General features: G+C 53.1%; 1 protein-coding gene across 1 annotated transcript in view; it reads right to left on the reverse strand.

The window, feature by feature from the left end:
- Positions 1 to 5,714: 5,714 nt before the first annotated feature.
- The window catches only part of Adprhl1 (ADP-ribosylhydrolase like 1), a 34,427-nt gene continuing 23,299 nt past the window's right edge, over positions 5,715 to 16,842 (reverse strand). Inside the window, exon 8 of the mRNA XM_052751695.1 lies at positions 5,715 to 10,080. Within this exon, the coding sequence (XP_052607655.1) occupies positions 5,859 to 10,080 (4,222 nt within the window). The 3' untranslated portion in view covers positions 5,715 to 5,858. The remainder of the gene's footprint in view (positions 10,081 to 16,842) is intronic.

Raw genomic sequence — 16,842 nt, forward strand, 5'->3', positions numbered from 1 at the left:
GCAGAATTGCGCCAAGCCTCCTCTTCATGATGGAGTCCTGCAACACTGCCTGATGTCCTCTGTGCTTGTAGGGGAAGTCCCTCAACATGTTCTTAGCAGGAGTCCTCAAGTGGGCTTTCTGGTAGGTTACTAGACCTTCTGGTGGGTTTAGAGACGCCATTCACAGATGACTGAATTAGTGGTGGGCTTTTGGATACATGGAGTAAATTCCATGCTGGGCAGCAGTGGCACACACGTTTAATCCCAGCACTAGGGAGGCAGAGCCAGCTGGGTCTCTGTGAGTTCCAGGCCAGCCAGGTCTACAAAGTGAGTTCCAGGACAGCCAAGACTACACATAGAAACCCTGTCTTGAAAAACAAAAACAAAAAAGTTCCTGTCAGAAACCCATCGTAACCATAGAGTTAGCTCAATCGTAGCAAATGGGCCAGAATTCAGCAGGCTGAATCATTCCCTGGTGTGGTCAGTGTTTCCTCATAATGTTTAGGAAACTCGTTACATCAAGCGAGAAGATTTCTAATAAGAGCTTTCAACTTAAAATGTATCCCATAGAAAGTTGCATCTTGGCTCAGTGACAGGGCTTTCCTCTCTGGACGAGAAGTCCCTTGATCATCCCAAGCCCTGGCCACAGGTAGGTCCTCAGCTCCTCAGGTGCTCCCACCCCTGGGACAGAGTCCCTTCTCATGTCAGAGTGAAGGGCCCTTCTCCCTGTGCTCCATCATCGGCAGAGACTGACCGCCCTGGAGGGAGGGAGACACTCAGTGGGCTGTACTTGCTGGTCTCTTACTCTCCTCACTCCTGTCTCCTTGTGTGTCTCCACGGAAGTAAAACATCCTCCACCGAAGTGTGGCCTTGAGACATATTAGAAGAGCCCACCTCCCCCAGGCTAAGAGTCAACATCGTCAAAAGCATTGTTAGTTGATGTTAAATGTGGATGATAAACTGTTGGTGATCCATCTCCACTGGAAACACCCCTTTTGATGTTGAGAAGAGAGGTCCTGACCCCCTGGTGACAGCTGCTAACCCCGGTGCCCTGGCTATATTGAGGGAAGCGGCATCATTTGGCATAGCCAGCTGGACTTCCCTTATGCAGTACCAGCTGCTTTGAGCACTCCAAAGAAGGCTTGGGGAAACCATGTGACAATCGCAGATGCTTTCTGCTCAAGTACAACTTCAAGCTCCTGAAGACACAGCCACAGCCATCCATCTGTGACAGACTTTATGCCACTCCAAGCCTCACCAAACTCTAGGGAATCCTGCAGCCTCACCAGAGAAGGAGCACTTCCTCGGGTGACCCAGCAGCAGGCCTGTGACTGGTGCAAACACTCTTTTGTTTGCATGGGAGGACTGCTGTGATTGGTCCGACTGTAGTCCCTCATTTGCATGAGGGCCTATGCCACAACTGGCACAAATACTGTTCTTTCCATCAGGGGGTTGCTGCGATTGGTACAAATGCCCTCTCCTTGGCTATCTAAGCAGGCTGTTTGGCTCGCTTCATGAGCAGGCTGGGAGATAGCTTCCTAAGTGCATTCCCTGAAGACGCAAATTTAGGCTTAATGAAATGCTTTTGTCAAGTGGTCTTGTTTGCGTTCTAATGGAGTTGGTTGAGCTAAGAGCAGGAAGAAAGAAGTGACAGAATCAGGGACAGCAGAATGGTTGGTAACCAACAGGCCCAGAACAGTGACATTTTCTTGGACAACTACATAAAGGGTAGAGCTATGACACCAATAACAGCAGCAGCAACAATAGGCTCCTGACACACAGGCCCGGAAGCTGTGACGCTAGCCGCTGCCAGGGGCTGAGGGATTATGACTTTTGAGGGCGATCAATGCAAGACCTATGACAATGGCAGAGCTAAGGGTTTATATCCTCAGCCTGCACAAGAGCTGTTAACAGTTGTCACCCTGGGGACAAGGGGCTTTGGCACCCACACAGGAACTATACAACACTAGAGGGTTTCACCTGCTGCCCCTACCTGTCTGCTTCTGCGCTCCAGTGCTGAAAACCTACTGCAGCTGCCGAAGACCAGCACTAGGAGAGTTTCTTGCCTGCCCACAATTTCCTTGCAGGGAGAGCAAAGAGCCTCAGTCAGATGCCTCCAGAGCAGGCACCTGAGTTCTCTACACAGGCCTGGGCATGGTCCTGAGATGCTGTTGCCCTTCTTCCCCAGAACAGGCTGAGGGCTTCTCTTCCCACACATGACACCTCTGGACAGAGCCTCCATCCCTGCTGGCTTGGTGCGGATATGCCATGGAGTTCTTCATGCCATGCACAGCCCAGGCTTTGCCCCACTGAATTTCCTATGTAATGCCTGCTTCACCCGTGCAGCATGCCCAAAGATAAGTAAGAACGGAACTGGTCCATTTTCAGTATTCAGTGTGCGCAGAGTTCATCAAAGCCTCATAGATAGGCAGCAGGCTCGAGGCCCCTCTCTCCCCTGGCTGGTGGTTGGTGCCTGCTTGTCTCAGAACCCTCATAATTCAAAGGCTGTAGCCAGTCTACTAGGCACTGAGTCCACCACCAGGAAAGGGAGAGATCTCAAGGCCCCAGAACATTCATTAGATACGGCTTTGTGTTCAGAACCAACAGGATGAGTAACTTGGGAAGAGGGTTAATGCTAGAGCAGCCTGAAGACTGTGACTCCCTGGAGCGCTAGCCTATGGGAAAAGAGAAGAGGAATATCTCATGATCAGGGACTTAAAAATATCAATCTTGAGCAAAATCCATGCCTATCGTTTTTTCCCCCTGTATGCCTTTCTACAGAGTTTAAAACTTTCATTTTCTCGCCGCGTGGTGGCGTAGGCCTTTAATCCTAGCACTCAGGAGGTGGAGGCAGTCGGGTCTCTGTGAGTTCCAGACCTACCTGGTCTACAGAGAGAGTTCCTGTACAGCCAGGTCTACAACAACAACAACAACAACAACAAAACAAAAACCTTTCACTTTCTCAAGTCTCAGATTTGTAATTACAGAATGAAGGTCTTGTTTCCCACAGACGTAAATAAGAGAGTTATAATAGGAAATATAATTTATTTCCTTTTACAAAATTCCAGCTATACAAGGTTAGTACAGATTCAAAGGAAACAATATAACAAAAATATTTTTTTCCGACTAATCCATTTTAGAGTTTTTTTTACAAAGAAGGATAGAAACAAAACTTAATAGGTAGTCGTGGGTTGATAACTCTGATTAAAAAGAATGAGCGGTGTTGACTCTGCACAATTCTGAGAGCGACAGTCCCGAGGGAGCGTCTTATTACCCAGCGCACAGGCCGCAGAGCACGTACCTGAAGGGCTCACTCACCAGCTGTCCTGCCTGGGCTGCAGGTCTGTGAAAGCCTGGAAAGCCTGCAGCAGGGTGTGAGCTCGTGAGTGGCTCCTGTGCCTTAGGTGACCTGATGAGTTAGGAGCTGAAATTAGTGGTTTTAAAATTTGGATCTTATGGGGGACGGTCTGCACACCACCTCAGGCGTCAGCTGTTTCAACCCAGGAGTCCTGCGCGTCTCTCCCGCGTAGGACCACAGCCTGCCGACTGAATTGAGACTTGGCGGTAGGGACTTGCCCTAATCTCAATTAGAGCTGTATTAAATGGCTCACAGCCTTCCTGAACACTGGGCAGAGCTGTGCCTCCCTCCTCCTAAAGGCACAGGCGACTTCACTGGGGCTGTGTGGTCATCAGGGACAGGCGGACCACCCTGTGCGGCTTGCAAGGGTCCTGCTCTATGACCTTACTTGCTCACTCGTCACAACTTCCAGGCCCGTTAGAAACAGCAGGAGGGAAAATGCTTGTTCTTTTTTTGCAAAAGTACTCCATCTTAAAAACAAACGAACAAAACCCTTCATCGAAGTCCCATTACTGACAACTTTTAAAGGGATGCCCATTGAGCATGCAGCTTTTATCTCATCCGCCTCTCATGCTTTTTATCAAACATCACCCCGTGTCCTTTGTGGAACAAAGTGTATAAAGAAAGAAAACAAGTAAACTGTCTTTGTACCTGTCTGGTGGGAGATAGCCATACCTGGGCACTCCCAGGGTTGCAGCTACCTCCCAACTCCATGGCCACCCCTGGTGTGAGCAGATCTTGTTTTTAACTCTGAAAAGGCCCATGGGATCTCCGTGGCCTCTGCTGGGACTACCCTCCTATCTCATAGTCCTTAGGAGCTGGCTTCACAGAGACTCTGGCTAGGGTAGGAAATCATTGTACCCCGTAGCTCCATGTACCGTCAATATTGGCGGGGCTTGAAAAACCAAAACCAAGGCATCTATCTCCTTAGGACCCCGGGATATGGGAGATGACCCCAGAATGGAACACTGGACACAAGGGGGCAGTGCCCTGCGTTCAGGAAACTCATATAGCCCCTGTAACTTCAGCAAAGGCTCATGAAAAGGGTGAGGAGCCCTGCCTCCTACAGAGGGAGCACTGAGCTCAATGCCCGAAAACCTTGTGTTTCCAGCTTGATCAGGGGCTCAGGCTCCAGTGCTGTGGCCCATTTGTCCACTCAGGCGTCCCTGAGCTGGGGTGGGGACACCCATAGTCAGCCGCATCAGGAAAAGGACAGGACATTCTTGTTGTGGATATTTGAGTTAGAAAACAAAGGAAGTCCCAGAGGACAGAGAGCCCGTTCCAGAGCAGGGAGAGCATTTTAGGGAATTTCTCAGTTGTGGGGAAAGCAAACGGCCAGTCTCCAGGGGCCAGAAACCTAGGAAATCACCCCCAGAAGGAGAGACCACCACCTCAGCTCTTCTGCGGTTCTGTGGGGTGTGGGGCATCCCCACAAGTCAGGTGGCGTGACGACCAGAGCTTGAAGAGGTGCAGGCTGCTCGGATGTGTTACACAGACACACGCACGGGGCAGTCTGGAACCCGTAAGCTCTTCATGGAAACGATCCTGAGCAGTGTTGCAATGGCTGACTATATCACCTTCCTCGTATACCTCAGGATAGCAACTTCTCCAGACGGAGATGCAGTCAGCAGCTGAAAACTGGAATCCTGTGTAGCTCGACCAGTGGGAGAGTTGCTTCATGAATCCCGCTAGGGATGCTAGGCAGTCACAGCAACAATAGAGTGACCACCCAGTTCTAAACAAAAGCATGCTTGGAGTTGTGTGCCTCAAATCAACACTGAGACCGCCTCCTGTGGCTCCTTGGGGTCGCCTCTCCTGATGTCTGCTGAAGGGATAAGCCAGTCCGTGACCCCAAGGTTCTGCCTGCTGTAATCAGCGAGACTCTGGTACCAGCTTAGAAGTGGGACACGGCTTGGCAAGCATTGCACTTCCCGTGTATGTTAGGGTCAGGTCATAGGTCACAGGTCACAGGCACTGACTTTGGGTAGTAGGCAGGGGCATGGCGGGGAAGCTCTGGGGAGCAGAGGACCAGTAGGCAGCCCATGGCTCTGATCTCTTCTCTGCCAAGATAGGAATGGGTTCTCTGTGTCCTCCACGTCACAGTGCTGGTCAGACATCACGAGGCCCCGTGAAACATGTGGGCCACAGCCAGCAGCCTTGGATAGCTAACACCTCCCTCATTTTAAGAAGTCTGGCTTTGCCGGGCGGTGGTGGCGCACGCCTTTAATCCCAGCACTCGGGAGGCAGAGGCAGGCGGATCTCTGTGAGTTCAAGGCCAGCCTGGGCTACCAAGTGAGTCCCAGGAAAGGCGCAAAGCTACACAGAGAAACCCTGTCTTGAAAAACCAAAAAAAAAAAAAAAAAAAAAAAACAAGAAGTCTGGCTTCTAACATGGGCATTCCCAGGACCAGTTCATGTCAAGTGAGAGGAAATGAGAGACACTAATGTCTACATTTTTCTCTGCAGGGGACACTCTAAGTCATGTTCATTCAGAGACAAGCGTGTTGGCTCCAAGTAAGTCCTCACTTTGGGGGCTCAAAAGTATCACTGGCCCTGAGGACCCTGGGCCTAAAGGACAGATCAAAGGCTTTCTGGTCACGGAAGCTCTGGGCACGGTATTTTGCAAATTGCACCGACCTGCGATGCCTATGGTCTGATAGGTCCTTTTCTGCCCTAGGGGCATCTGGGGGCCCATCCTGGGCAAGGGTTTGGAAGAGCGGGTGGCCCCCAGCGTTCGCGGTGAGCCAGGGAGAGTCATCTGCTGTGTCAAGGGAGCAGACTGTGGTCCTGCTACTAGCCAGGGCCTGGCCTTCTTGGGGCAGGTGCAGGGCACCTGGGCTTTGCTGATGGCCAAGAGTGGGGCCCAGACTTGGAGGCTCCTCACGAGTGCCAGCAGTCAGTTCTTCTTCAGGCGTGCTGTCAGGCTGTCCCCAGGCCTGAGGTACTGGCTGGCTGGCCTGTCCCTGACTCTGGGTCCGTTTCTGCACAGCCAGGCCACAAGGCTTCCTAGGGTTCCCTGGGGTGGCTAGGTTCTCATCATCCTGAAGGTTGTCTCCTTGAGTTGGGCTCCTTTCCTGCCTGCCCAGTGGCCTCGGGGGATGCTCCTGATCCCTGTCCCCGTGCGAGCAGGGATTCTCTTCCACTGGCAGTTTTTCGGGCTCTGCCACACACAGCACATCCGACTGTCCAGTTTGGTGTAATCCTGCATGCCCCGTACCAGTTTCCTCTGGTCCAAGGTGACCCTGCAGCCGGCCCATGTCCCCCTGTGTTGGTAGACTCTCTTTGGCTTCACTCTCCTCCAAGCTTTTTGTCTGAGGAGGGGCAGACCTACGCTCTGCCTTCTGGGTGGGCACAGGAGGCTCTGGACCATAGGCCGGCTCCACCTGCCTGGTCTCTCCCTTTGCGGCTGGTCTCGGAGGATATGTAGAGGAATGTGGTGCACCAGAGGAGTGTTGTTCTCTCTCAGGATGCTTTCCGTCCAGTGCCTGTAGGCTCACAGAGGGTGGTTGTGAGTGGCCCAGATGCTCTGCTGGGTTCTTTTGTGGCCTTGGGGATGCTATGCTTTGCATGGCTGTCAATTTGTTCTCTGAACCCCAACTGCTTTTTCTCAGCACTGGCTCACTTGAAACACACGGTGGAGACTTAATGGGCACCGGGCAAGAATCTGCAGCTTCCCCCGGCTGAGCAGCCGGGGCTGCCGACATTAGGACGTGGGTCTGCACCATGTCTTCTGAGATGCTTCCTTCAGTGGCTCTGCACTCGTCCTTTGAGGGGCTCGATACCAAAGGATGGCTGCCAGCGTTTTGTGTTACCTTGTCTCTGTAGTCCTGCATACTACCTGACCATGGTGTTGTCTTGTGTTCAGGCCCATGTCCACCGTCCTGGCCATCACCGACTCGTGCTGACATCTTGTGTCCAGTGTCTTGGGTACCACCTGCTTGTGGCATTGTCTTGTATTTAGCATCCTGGGTACCGCCTGACTTCGATGTTGCCTTCTGTCTAGGGTTATGGGCACCACCTGTCCATACGGCTGTTTTGTGTTCAGCATCTTGGGTATCACCCATCTGTGACACAGCCTTATGTTCAGGCTCCTGGGCACTGTGTGGCATTATCTTTTGTTCATTATCCTGGGTACCACCTGGCCATGGTGTCACCTGTTTAGTGTCTTGGGTTCTATCTTGTTGTGGTGCTGTCTTGTGCTCAGCATTCTGGGTACCACCTGGCCCCAGTGCTAGCTTGTGTTTGGGCTCTTGGGAAGCACCTAGACCTGGTGTTACCGTGGGTTCAACATCCTGGGAAACACGTGGCTGTAGTGTCAGCTTGTGTGCATTGTTCTGGGTGTCCCTTGCCCATGACATCTGCTTGTGTTTAACATCTTGGGCACCGCTGGTCTGCGGCATTTTCTTGTGTTCAGCATCCTTGGAATCACCCTTATGTGGCACTATCTTGTGTTCGGCGTCCTGAGCACCAGATGGCCGTGCTGTTACCCTGTATTCAGGGCTCTGGGTACTACTTGGCTCCGGCACTGGGAGACCAGTGACAGCCCCTCCAGCTGTCACCTCTCCAGAGACTCCGATACTTGCAGTAGGCTGTTCATCGGATGTGGACTGGCTGTCGTTGCCCAAATCATGGCTGACGTTTTCCTGAGCGATGCTTGGGGGTGAAGCCGACTCGTTCAGGGGCCCTTTGCACTCTTCCTGCCCAAACTGGATGTTTTTGCCTGACGCTATAGAACTCCCAGGCCTTATGCATCCCTGGGGTGGCACCCGCACTGTGGGGGATACCCCTTGCTGGAGGCCAGTGGCCGAGCTGGTGCCCACTCCTGCATAGCACCTCCCAATAGTAGGGTGACTTGAGGTGCCATTGCTAGCTGGAGGGGCTTCATTGGATTCTGGACACAGATGCCTTTCCCAAGTGAGGTCAGAGATACACTCTCCCGAAGTGCCACTGCAATTCCTGAGGTCACGTGAGTTCTCGGGGCTGTGTTTTTTCTCTGTTCCACCAGGAAACGTTTTTGAAGGGATTGGAATTGGGAACATCTGTGAGGCATCACCAACCACATGGGTGTCATCTCTTACGTCTTCCTGGAGTCCATCTTCTGCTGCAGGCTGGAGACTCACTGGCATTCCATGGGGTTTACTCAGTGCTGTGGGGGTTTGGTAACCCCTCCTATCCTCAGCCCCAGTGGAAAACGCGGCTTGTTTATTTTCAGTCCCATCCTCTCGTCTCAAAACTTGAGAACAATCGTCTTCACGACTTGTTGCGTGTTGCAGAGGGCCGGGAGAGGCTGGCATTTCGTGAACAACGGGAAGCTGTACTGTTATCTGTGGAGGCTTGATGGCGGGCTGTGCTCGCCGCTCAGCCTGGACTGCTAACGGGGCTAGGAGGGGGATCTGTGCCACTGCCTCCTGTTCCGGAAGGTGCCTCTGGATGGCAAAGAAGGGCTCTCTTTCTGGGCCTGAAGGTGTCCTTTCTGCCTCATCCTCAGAGCTGCACACAGTCATGGTGATTTCAGGGACCCCTCTTGTGCTCTCCTTCACTCCCTGGGTGTGAGGTGCCACCTCCTGTGTATTGGGCTCTGCTCTTCTGTCCTTCCTGACTACCCCAGTATCTCTGGGGCTGTCCAGTCCAAGTGGGGACAACACTGGTGCATGGCCAGACAGGTCTTGGCCTTTGGTAGACATGCCTGAGAAACCCATGTTCACAGCCAAGTGACTACCCACAGGAGCCGCTGCCTGGGACACCGAGGACTTGAGTTGTTCCTTGCGCTCCTCATTCATGAGTTCTTTGGATTCGTTTCCTCCGGGTTCCAGGCTTTCTGAGTTGGAGGACATGATGGTTTCTCCAACGGGCCAACGTCTGGACTCCGAGTGACTAAGCTTTGCACAATGGGACAGCCAGCTCTGAGGGCCGCAGACAACCGTGGCGATGCTGAGGGCTGGCAGGGGCTCGGCTGTGCAGGCCAGGAACCGGGCCGGGGGAGTTCTGGTACAGCTGGTAGCCATGGTGGCCACGTGGAGCACCCGCACTTGTGGCCTGTGCACTTTCTTCTTCTGTAGGCTCTTGCTCTTCCGTCCTTCCCTGTGCAGGGGCAGCACACCAGCCTCCGAGTGCAGGCAGCCGCTCTGTTCAAATCTTTCTCTCAGCTTGGAGAGGATGGAGCTCCGGCCCACGATTCGAGGCAGGAGGCCCCTGGCAGCGCCGGGCCGCTGGGCAGGGGGTTTCTCTCGTGCCTCTTTCTCCTTAGCTTCCTTCTCTTCTGCAGCCAAGAACTTCTTTAGGATATTTTTCACGGTGCTCTTCCCACTCACGGGGCTCCACCGGGGCTTCTCGCTGCTTGGGGTCCTCTGGCTGGCCCCGTTGGCTCCTTCCTTGGTCTTTTCTAGGAGCTTGTTGATAGTGGCATTTACAAAACTCCTGCCCGGCCCTTGCTTGTCCTTGGAGATCAGCCGGCCCACTTCCCGGGTCTTCTTGAGGTGGGGCTCCCGGCCCGTGCCCATGAACTTAGCCTGTAGAAGCTGGAACCGCGTGGGTCTCCGGCCTGCCTCTTGGAGCTGGGGTAGGCGGCTGACCCTGGTTGCTCTGTTTTCTGCCTTCTGGGGCCCGTCTGCACGGTCCAAGACGTAAAGCAGGAGGCTGTTGAGGATGGTGCGGGCTGCCTCGTCACATGTCCTGCTGATCTTCTTCTTGAGTGTCTGCGCATCAATGGCCATCTTCTCACGGAAGATCTGGCTGTTCTTGGAGCTGGAGGAAAACAAACAAACAAAACAACAACGACAGAAAAAAGCAGAAAACCACAATGTCACATGTTTTATTGTCATTTTCATACGGTTACTCTTATCCTGGCTAGTTTTATGTCAGGTTGAGACATCTGATTGGAGGGAACCTCAATTGGAGAACGTGGACTGTAGGCTGGCAAATCTATGGAGCATTTTCTTAATTAGTGATCGATGGGGGAGGGCCCAGCCCATTGTGGGTGGTGCTGCCCCTGGACTGGTGGTCCTGGGTTCTATTAAAAAAACAAAAAAGCAGGCTGAGTAAGGCACGAGGAGCAGCACCAGTAAGCAGCACCCCTCCATGGCCTGTGCATCAGCTTCTGCCTCCAGGTTCCTGCCCTGGTTGAGTGCCTGTCCTGACTTCCTCTGGTCTCGAACAGTGATGGGGATGCGTTAGTCAAATAAACCCTTTCCTTCCCAAGTTCTTTTGGTCATGGTGTTTCACCACAGCCATAGTCACCCTGACTAAGACAGTATCACAGCCCCTGGAGGACCCCTGGGGCTGGTTCTCAGGAGTCAGGACCTATTGGGCCTTCGGGCTGGTGCTGTTCCTGAGCAACACCAGGGATAAGGAGGTCTCTCCATGCCTGAGACCAGCGTGCACGCAGAGGGCTGACATATAAATAGGGATATTAAACAAGAGCTGCGTGGTGAGCACGCCCAAAGCCTTGGCAGGGCGTGAGTAAGCACGCACACAGCAATGACCACGGTGTAAAAATAACTAACCTAAGCAGCAGCTGTGCCGTCCACCACCAAGAGCGCCATTGTTCTGAGTAATCAGGACATGGAGGCCAATCCTGCCCCCCAGGAAGTGGCTGCTCTGTGTCCTTGCAAGAGGAAACCAATCCTGGGGCGGCCACTCCCTTGGGTCCCCCGAGTGGAAAGGCACACCATTGGTCTGTTTCAGAGTTGAGAAGCCAGCAGGCTCGGAGCTCAGGCTTGGCCCTGTGACACCTGGTTGTCACAGTCCCTACTGCCTCACCCTTCTCCCATTCAGATGGCCTGTGGACACCTCTCTCCAGACTCATCTGGTCACCTGTGGAAGCTGCCCTGGGTGGAGAGAGACCCCCTTTCACCCGAGAGGGCTTACCAGCCTCAGACAGCATCAGCAGAGTGATTCTGGGGTGAGGAGGGTATGCTTCCTGCAAAGCCACCTGTACAGCTGCAGAGGGAACGGGGTGGGGGCGGGGCTGGCTAGGTGCCGCTGCTGGGCTTGAGGGAATCTGTGCGTAGCTGAATGGATGTGAGGGGCCCCAGATTTCCCGCCTCTGAGGTAAGATGGTGTTGTCTTGGAAGTGGGTTGGTTTTGGTTGGGGTGGCGCTTGGTTTTTTTTTTTTTTTTTTTTTTCCTTTCCCAGGGCATCTGGGAACTGGTGGCCATTAACTTCTAAATCTTGGGGTTGGCCTCTGGAAGCTGCCTAGGTACGAACTTCTGTCTGGGTATCTTGGGTCTCACAGGCACATTGCATGTCTGTGAACTAAGCCCTTACACCCCAAATTCCTCTTCCTACTGACCGCACCCCTTGGGCACACAGGAGCTTTCCTGGCCCACACCCCCTACAGCCACAGGGCCCGACAGCTTTAAGTCGGTCCCTGGCCGCAGGAAACATTCCCCGCCCCTCTTGCAGTCTTGCCTGCCTCACACACACACACAGCTGAACCTGATAGCCAACAGTGTCCATGCTCTTGATGGCCACAGGCCACATGACCAGAATCCTCCTGTGCCGGCCACTCCAGTAGCCTCTGCTCTCCTTGTATATTCTTTGTGCTGCCCAGGGCACGACACCATCTCTGGTCCACACCGCCCTAGGCTGGGGACAGTCACACCCTTCCTATGTCGTCCTTGTTGCCACCATCCTCTGTGGGTCTGGTCTCAGGATGTGCCCACTGGTCCATCCTGAATACCAACGCATAGGATCTCAAGTGGGGCTTGGGGCCCAGCACAGGCTGAATTCACACATCTGTAATTATAAACTCCATACCCTCCAGCAGGGTCTGGGCTACACCTACTTCACTGCAGTCTCCATGAAGAGCTTGGCAATTATCACTACCAGCTCCCAGTTAGGTGCCCCACACCGCCCCCCGCCCCCATGTTCCCAGGGGCCACTGAGCCTGTGGAGACACGAGGGTCTTGTTCCCCAGGCCTGGGATGTGGATAGACTCACCGGGCTCTGGCACTATGAGGAGGCTCAAAGGACCTGTGTACTTCTTGGAGCTTTGTGGTCACACAGCTTATGAGGCCGGCTAAGCTATTTCAACTGTCTTAACGACTTCTCAGGTGAGTCATTAGGGCGACTGAAATAACCGTACTGATGACATGTCGCGAAGATATTCTGACCGACTGACTAAAGGCCACGAGCCCAACCGTGCGGGACACTGAGTATCATTCCCAAGTTCCTCTCTGAGGGTTCCCTGAGCCCACGGTCTAAACGGAGAAATGAGAAACCCAGCTGGCATTAACTGTCCAGCTTCTCCCACCACAGAAGGGACAGCCTAGCCTCTCCAGATGCCCCGGGCCGGGGTTCCACACTGCCTTCTGCTCTGGGGAGTGTGTAAGCGGCACACTTTAAGGGAGGCTTGCTGAGTGTCCTTAGATCAAGGGTGTTAGTGTGTCTAAGCCCAGCTTGGCTGTCTGAGCCAAAGCCGTGCTGCATCACATTTCAGCTCGCCATCGGTTAGAAGCTACCACAGTGCCCGGTGTTGCCCAGCAGCTCGCCACCTGCCCATCACCAGGGACCAACACTGGAGGCCACTTGTGGCCTCCAGTCTGACTTCTTCGGCAGACACGAAAAGGGGATTTAGATAACAGCCCCAGATGGAGTCTCAGAAAGTTCCCCAGAGCTCCCATGATCATCTCAGATGTTTTCGGTTGGGGCAGACACTTTCCTAAGCGTTATGGGCCAGGATTAGCAGATTAGAAGAGGGACTTAAGTTCTTTTCTGGTGGGTCACACCTGGCCCTGTCACACTGTGGCCCTACAGCAGAAGAGGGTGTCTGCACTGTAAATAAGGAGTAAAGGGGGATTTCACAGCTCACTCCAGTGAGTCAAAGTTGTGTTTAACAATCATTATTAACTGCCAGGCAGTGGTGGCGCACGCCTGTAATCTCAGCACTCAGAAGGCAGAGCCAGGTGGATCTCTGTGAATTCGAGGTCAGCCTGGTCTACAGAGCAAGTTCCAGGACAGGCTCCAAAACTACACAGAGAAACCCTGTCTCAACCCCCCCCCCCAAAAAAAAAAAACCAAAACAAAACAAAACAATCATTATTAACTAAAAATTCCTCCTTCAGGTGGATCTTTGTTAAGTATCCCGCAGGCCACACTGTGGCTGTGAGTGAGCGTCTGGCCTCTTCCCAGATGCCTCCCCTGATCTCCAGGCCCAGTCCTTCAAGTTCTTCCAACACCTGGCAGGCTCAAGATGAAGGAGTAAGCCTCAGGAAATGGAATTCTGGCCAGGTCTCACCTTGAGATCTTTGCCTTAGTTCATTGGCCTGAGGCATTCTGTCCTTGAAAGAGCTAGTGCCAGGCCCTCGGGACGTGGCTTCATTGTTCCCTCTTCAGGGCAATTGCCAACGTAGCCCATGGCTGCTCCCTAGCACATCATCAGGGGTAGCCAGTCACCTTGTGACCACTTTGAGTTCCTAGTGTAATTTTAAGAGCCATTCTATTTCTGCCCGCAACCCTCCACCGCAACGAAGGCTTCACATGGGTGGGAAGTGTGTTTTCTTTTGCACGACACTCCAGCACTCGCTCACACACTTCCCAGCGTGAGGGCCAGTCTTGGCAGATGCCTGTGGATGGAGCGGTGAGGCCCCTATAGATACTTGGCTCACCTGTCTCTGTGGGAGAGCTGCTAGCAGCGTATGGGCCAGCCCCTCCTACCCCTCTGCCCTCCTTGCTCTAGTGCTGGCCCTACAGATCTGTTTCCACCCCCGCAGCATAGCTCCCTCTCCACTGGCATGTGGCTGCTCACCCTCCACATTCCACTGCAGGGCCTCTTTCAAGGTTCCTTTCTTAGCGGTGAGTCCTACGCCACAATCCTATGGAGACCTCTCTGTGCTCTGTTTCCTGAGGCCCAAGCATCTTTTGTGGTCTCTTCCCACCCACCTCAGTTCTTCTGAGAGGCTGACCCCATTCTGGCCTAATCTATGCCAGAACATTCCAGAATCCTCACACTGAAGCACCAGGATAGCTTGTGGGGGCCTTTCGCTGCTGCTCATGTGAGACACTCTTTGCTCGGCTGCAGTGTGTAGACATGACTAAGCCCATTCCCATGTCTCTTAGGTACTTGGATGAGCTGTAGAGCCTGGCCCAGGACGGAACAGAATCTTCCCCTCCATGGCCAACACAAACAGGGGGCCCATAAACCTTCTTAATTTAGGCATCGGCGGCAGGCAGGCAAGGTCATTTAGGACAGGAAACTGGACAATCGTCTCAGGACACACCCAGGCTGCTCAGCCCTGAGGAATGCCACCGTCACGGCTCGTACTGAAGAAAGAGGACAGAAGACCTCAAGCCCTGCCCACCCCCATGTAGTCCTGGGTCAGTGCAGTTCCTCATCAGCTATGGTCAGTAGGGCCTCACTGACTGCCCCATGGTCGGCGGCTATGCCAGGGTCGCTAGGCCCCCGCTCTGCTCTGAGCATCCTCTGGCAGACAGTGCTCCTCGGCCTCAGTTCCCTTGCAGGAGAAGTGGGGTCTCAAATAAACTCTGGGGCTCAGCATGGCTGCCAAGTACCTACCAGAGAGACCCAGTTCCTAGCCTGGTAGGACACCACATCCTGAACCATACTGCTCCTGCAGGACCCGCAGGGGCCACGGCAAATTGTAACTTATAAAATGTGTTGAGGTCTCTACCAATGGGCCCGCATGATGCTGCCATTTCTTATCCCCCTCCGAACAAGCTGCGGGTCCACTGTCTCCACCTGCCTCCACGGGTCCCTGCAGTCACTTCCTCTGTAGTGACTGAAGCGGCCTCGCAAGTCACGGTACCAACCTGTCCATTTGCCTGTCCCTTGTCTCTTCAGAACACCCATATCAGGATGCTGTGTGCCCAACAAGGGAACACGTCTCCATCTGGGCATATCATCTATGGATGGTTCTTTCTGTCTCCTAGTTAGCTTCTGCTATTATCCAGCATTATCTGAGGGAGTCTCATCTGTGGGCATTGCCTCAATCAGACTGATTAATAATTGATGTGGGAGGGACCAGGCCACGGTAGGAGGTGCCACCCTTGGGCAGGTGGTCTGGTTGTATAGGATGCTAGCTGAGCATGACCCAGTGAGCAAGTCAGTAAGCTGCCTTCCTCCATGGCTCCTGCCTCCAAGTTCCTGCCATGGCCTCCCTCAATAATGGACTGTGACTGTAAGTATCAGCAGAAACAAACCCTTTCCTCTCTAATTTGTTTTTGGTGATGGTGTTTATGAGACTAACAGGAAAGCAAACTATAACAATATGACTACTCCTATATTCCCTACCCAGAAACTGAGGCCTGAGGGCCACAGCCTCTTCCTGTTCATCCCGCCCAGCACATGGTGGACAATCATTAAACGAGCTGACCGACCACCATGTTTTATTTTTATGGCTGTTCTTTCTGGGAACCTTTCCTCAAAAGCCATGAATATCAGAGTATCAGGTCTCCCTTGCTCGGGAACAATGGCCTGTGCCTGTCATCCTTCAACCCCTCCTTCAGCTCGTAGACAGAGTCCCAGCTACCTCATCAGTCACCACTAGGTCCTCATGGCCACGCTGGGAGGACAAGGTGGCCATGAGAATAGGGACCCTCTGAGGCCACCCTCAAAATTTGGTCAGGAGCCCATTTGTGGTGGTGGCATCCAGCCAGCCAGCTGTCGACAGGCTCAGTGTCCAAGTGGGGCGCTGACATAGGGACTTTGAACAATGTGCACAGCCTGATCTACTTCCACAGACCAGTAACCATCTGTCTCAAGGGCCTGGTTCCTCAGCCAGTGACCAGTCCATGTATGTAACCGCCAAGTTAGTAATATAAAAGAGATGCAATCGAGGTTCATTATGACCTTTCTAAGTAAGATCGCACTTTGCTTTTTGGGTTTTCTTGGGGTGGAACCTACCCAGGTCCTCATGTACACTAGGTATGCCCTCCACTACCGAGCTATACTCAGCCCACTAAGATTGGTTTTAAATAACGGGGCCTTTTAAAGTGGAGGTTCTGTCGGGTGGTGGTGCTGCATGCCTTTAATCCCAGCACTCTCGAGGCAGAGCCAGGCGGATCTCTGTGAGTTCGAGGCCAGCCTGGGCTACCAAGTGAGTTCCAGGAAAGGCGCAAAGCTACACAGAGAAACCCTGTCTCAAAAAAACAAACAAATAAATAAATAAATAAATAAAGTGGAGGTTCTGAATATGTTACTAGTAGGTCTCATGTTAGGCTTAGGAAGGATGAAAAACATATCTCTAAGAGAAAAAGTACTTTCCAAACAGTCCAGAAGACCCAGTGAGGGAGCCAGTGAGAGTGAGATGGCCCATGTCACTGTTCCAGGGTGAGCCATGGAATCAGTGAGAGTGAGATGGCCCATGCTACTGTTCCAGGGTGAGCCATGGAATCAGTGAGAGTGAGATGGCCCATGTCACTGTTCCAGGGAGAGTCATGGAATCAGTGAGAGTGAGATGGCCCATGTCACTGTTCCAGGGTGAGCCATGGAATCAGTGAGAGTGAGATGGCCCATGTCACTGTTCCAGGGTGAGCCATGGAGCTAG

This window comes from Peromyscus californicus, unplaced genomic scaffold, assembly GCF_007827085.1.
Source record: "Peromyscus californicus insignis strain IS unplaced genomic scaffold, ASM782708v3 Scaffold_23__1_contigs__length_62951481, whole genome shotgun sequence".
NCBI lineage: Eukaryota > Metazoa > Chordata > Mammalia > Rodentia > Cricetidae > Peromyscus > Peromyscus californicus.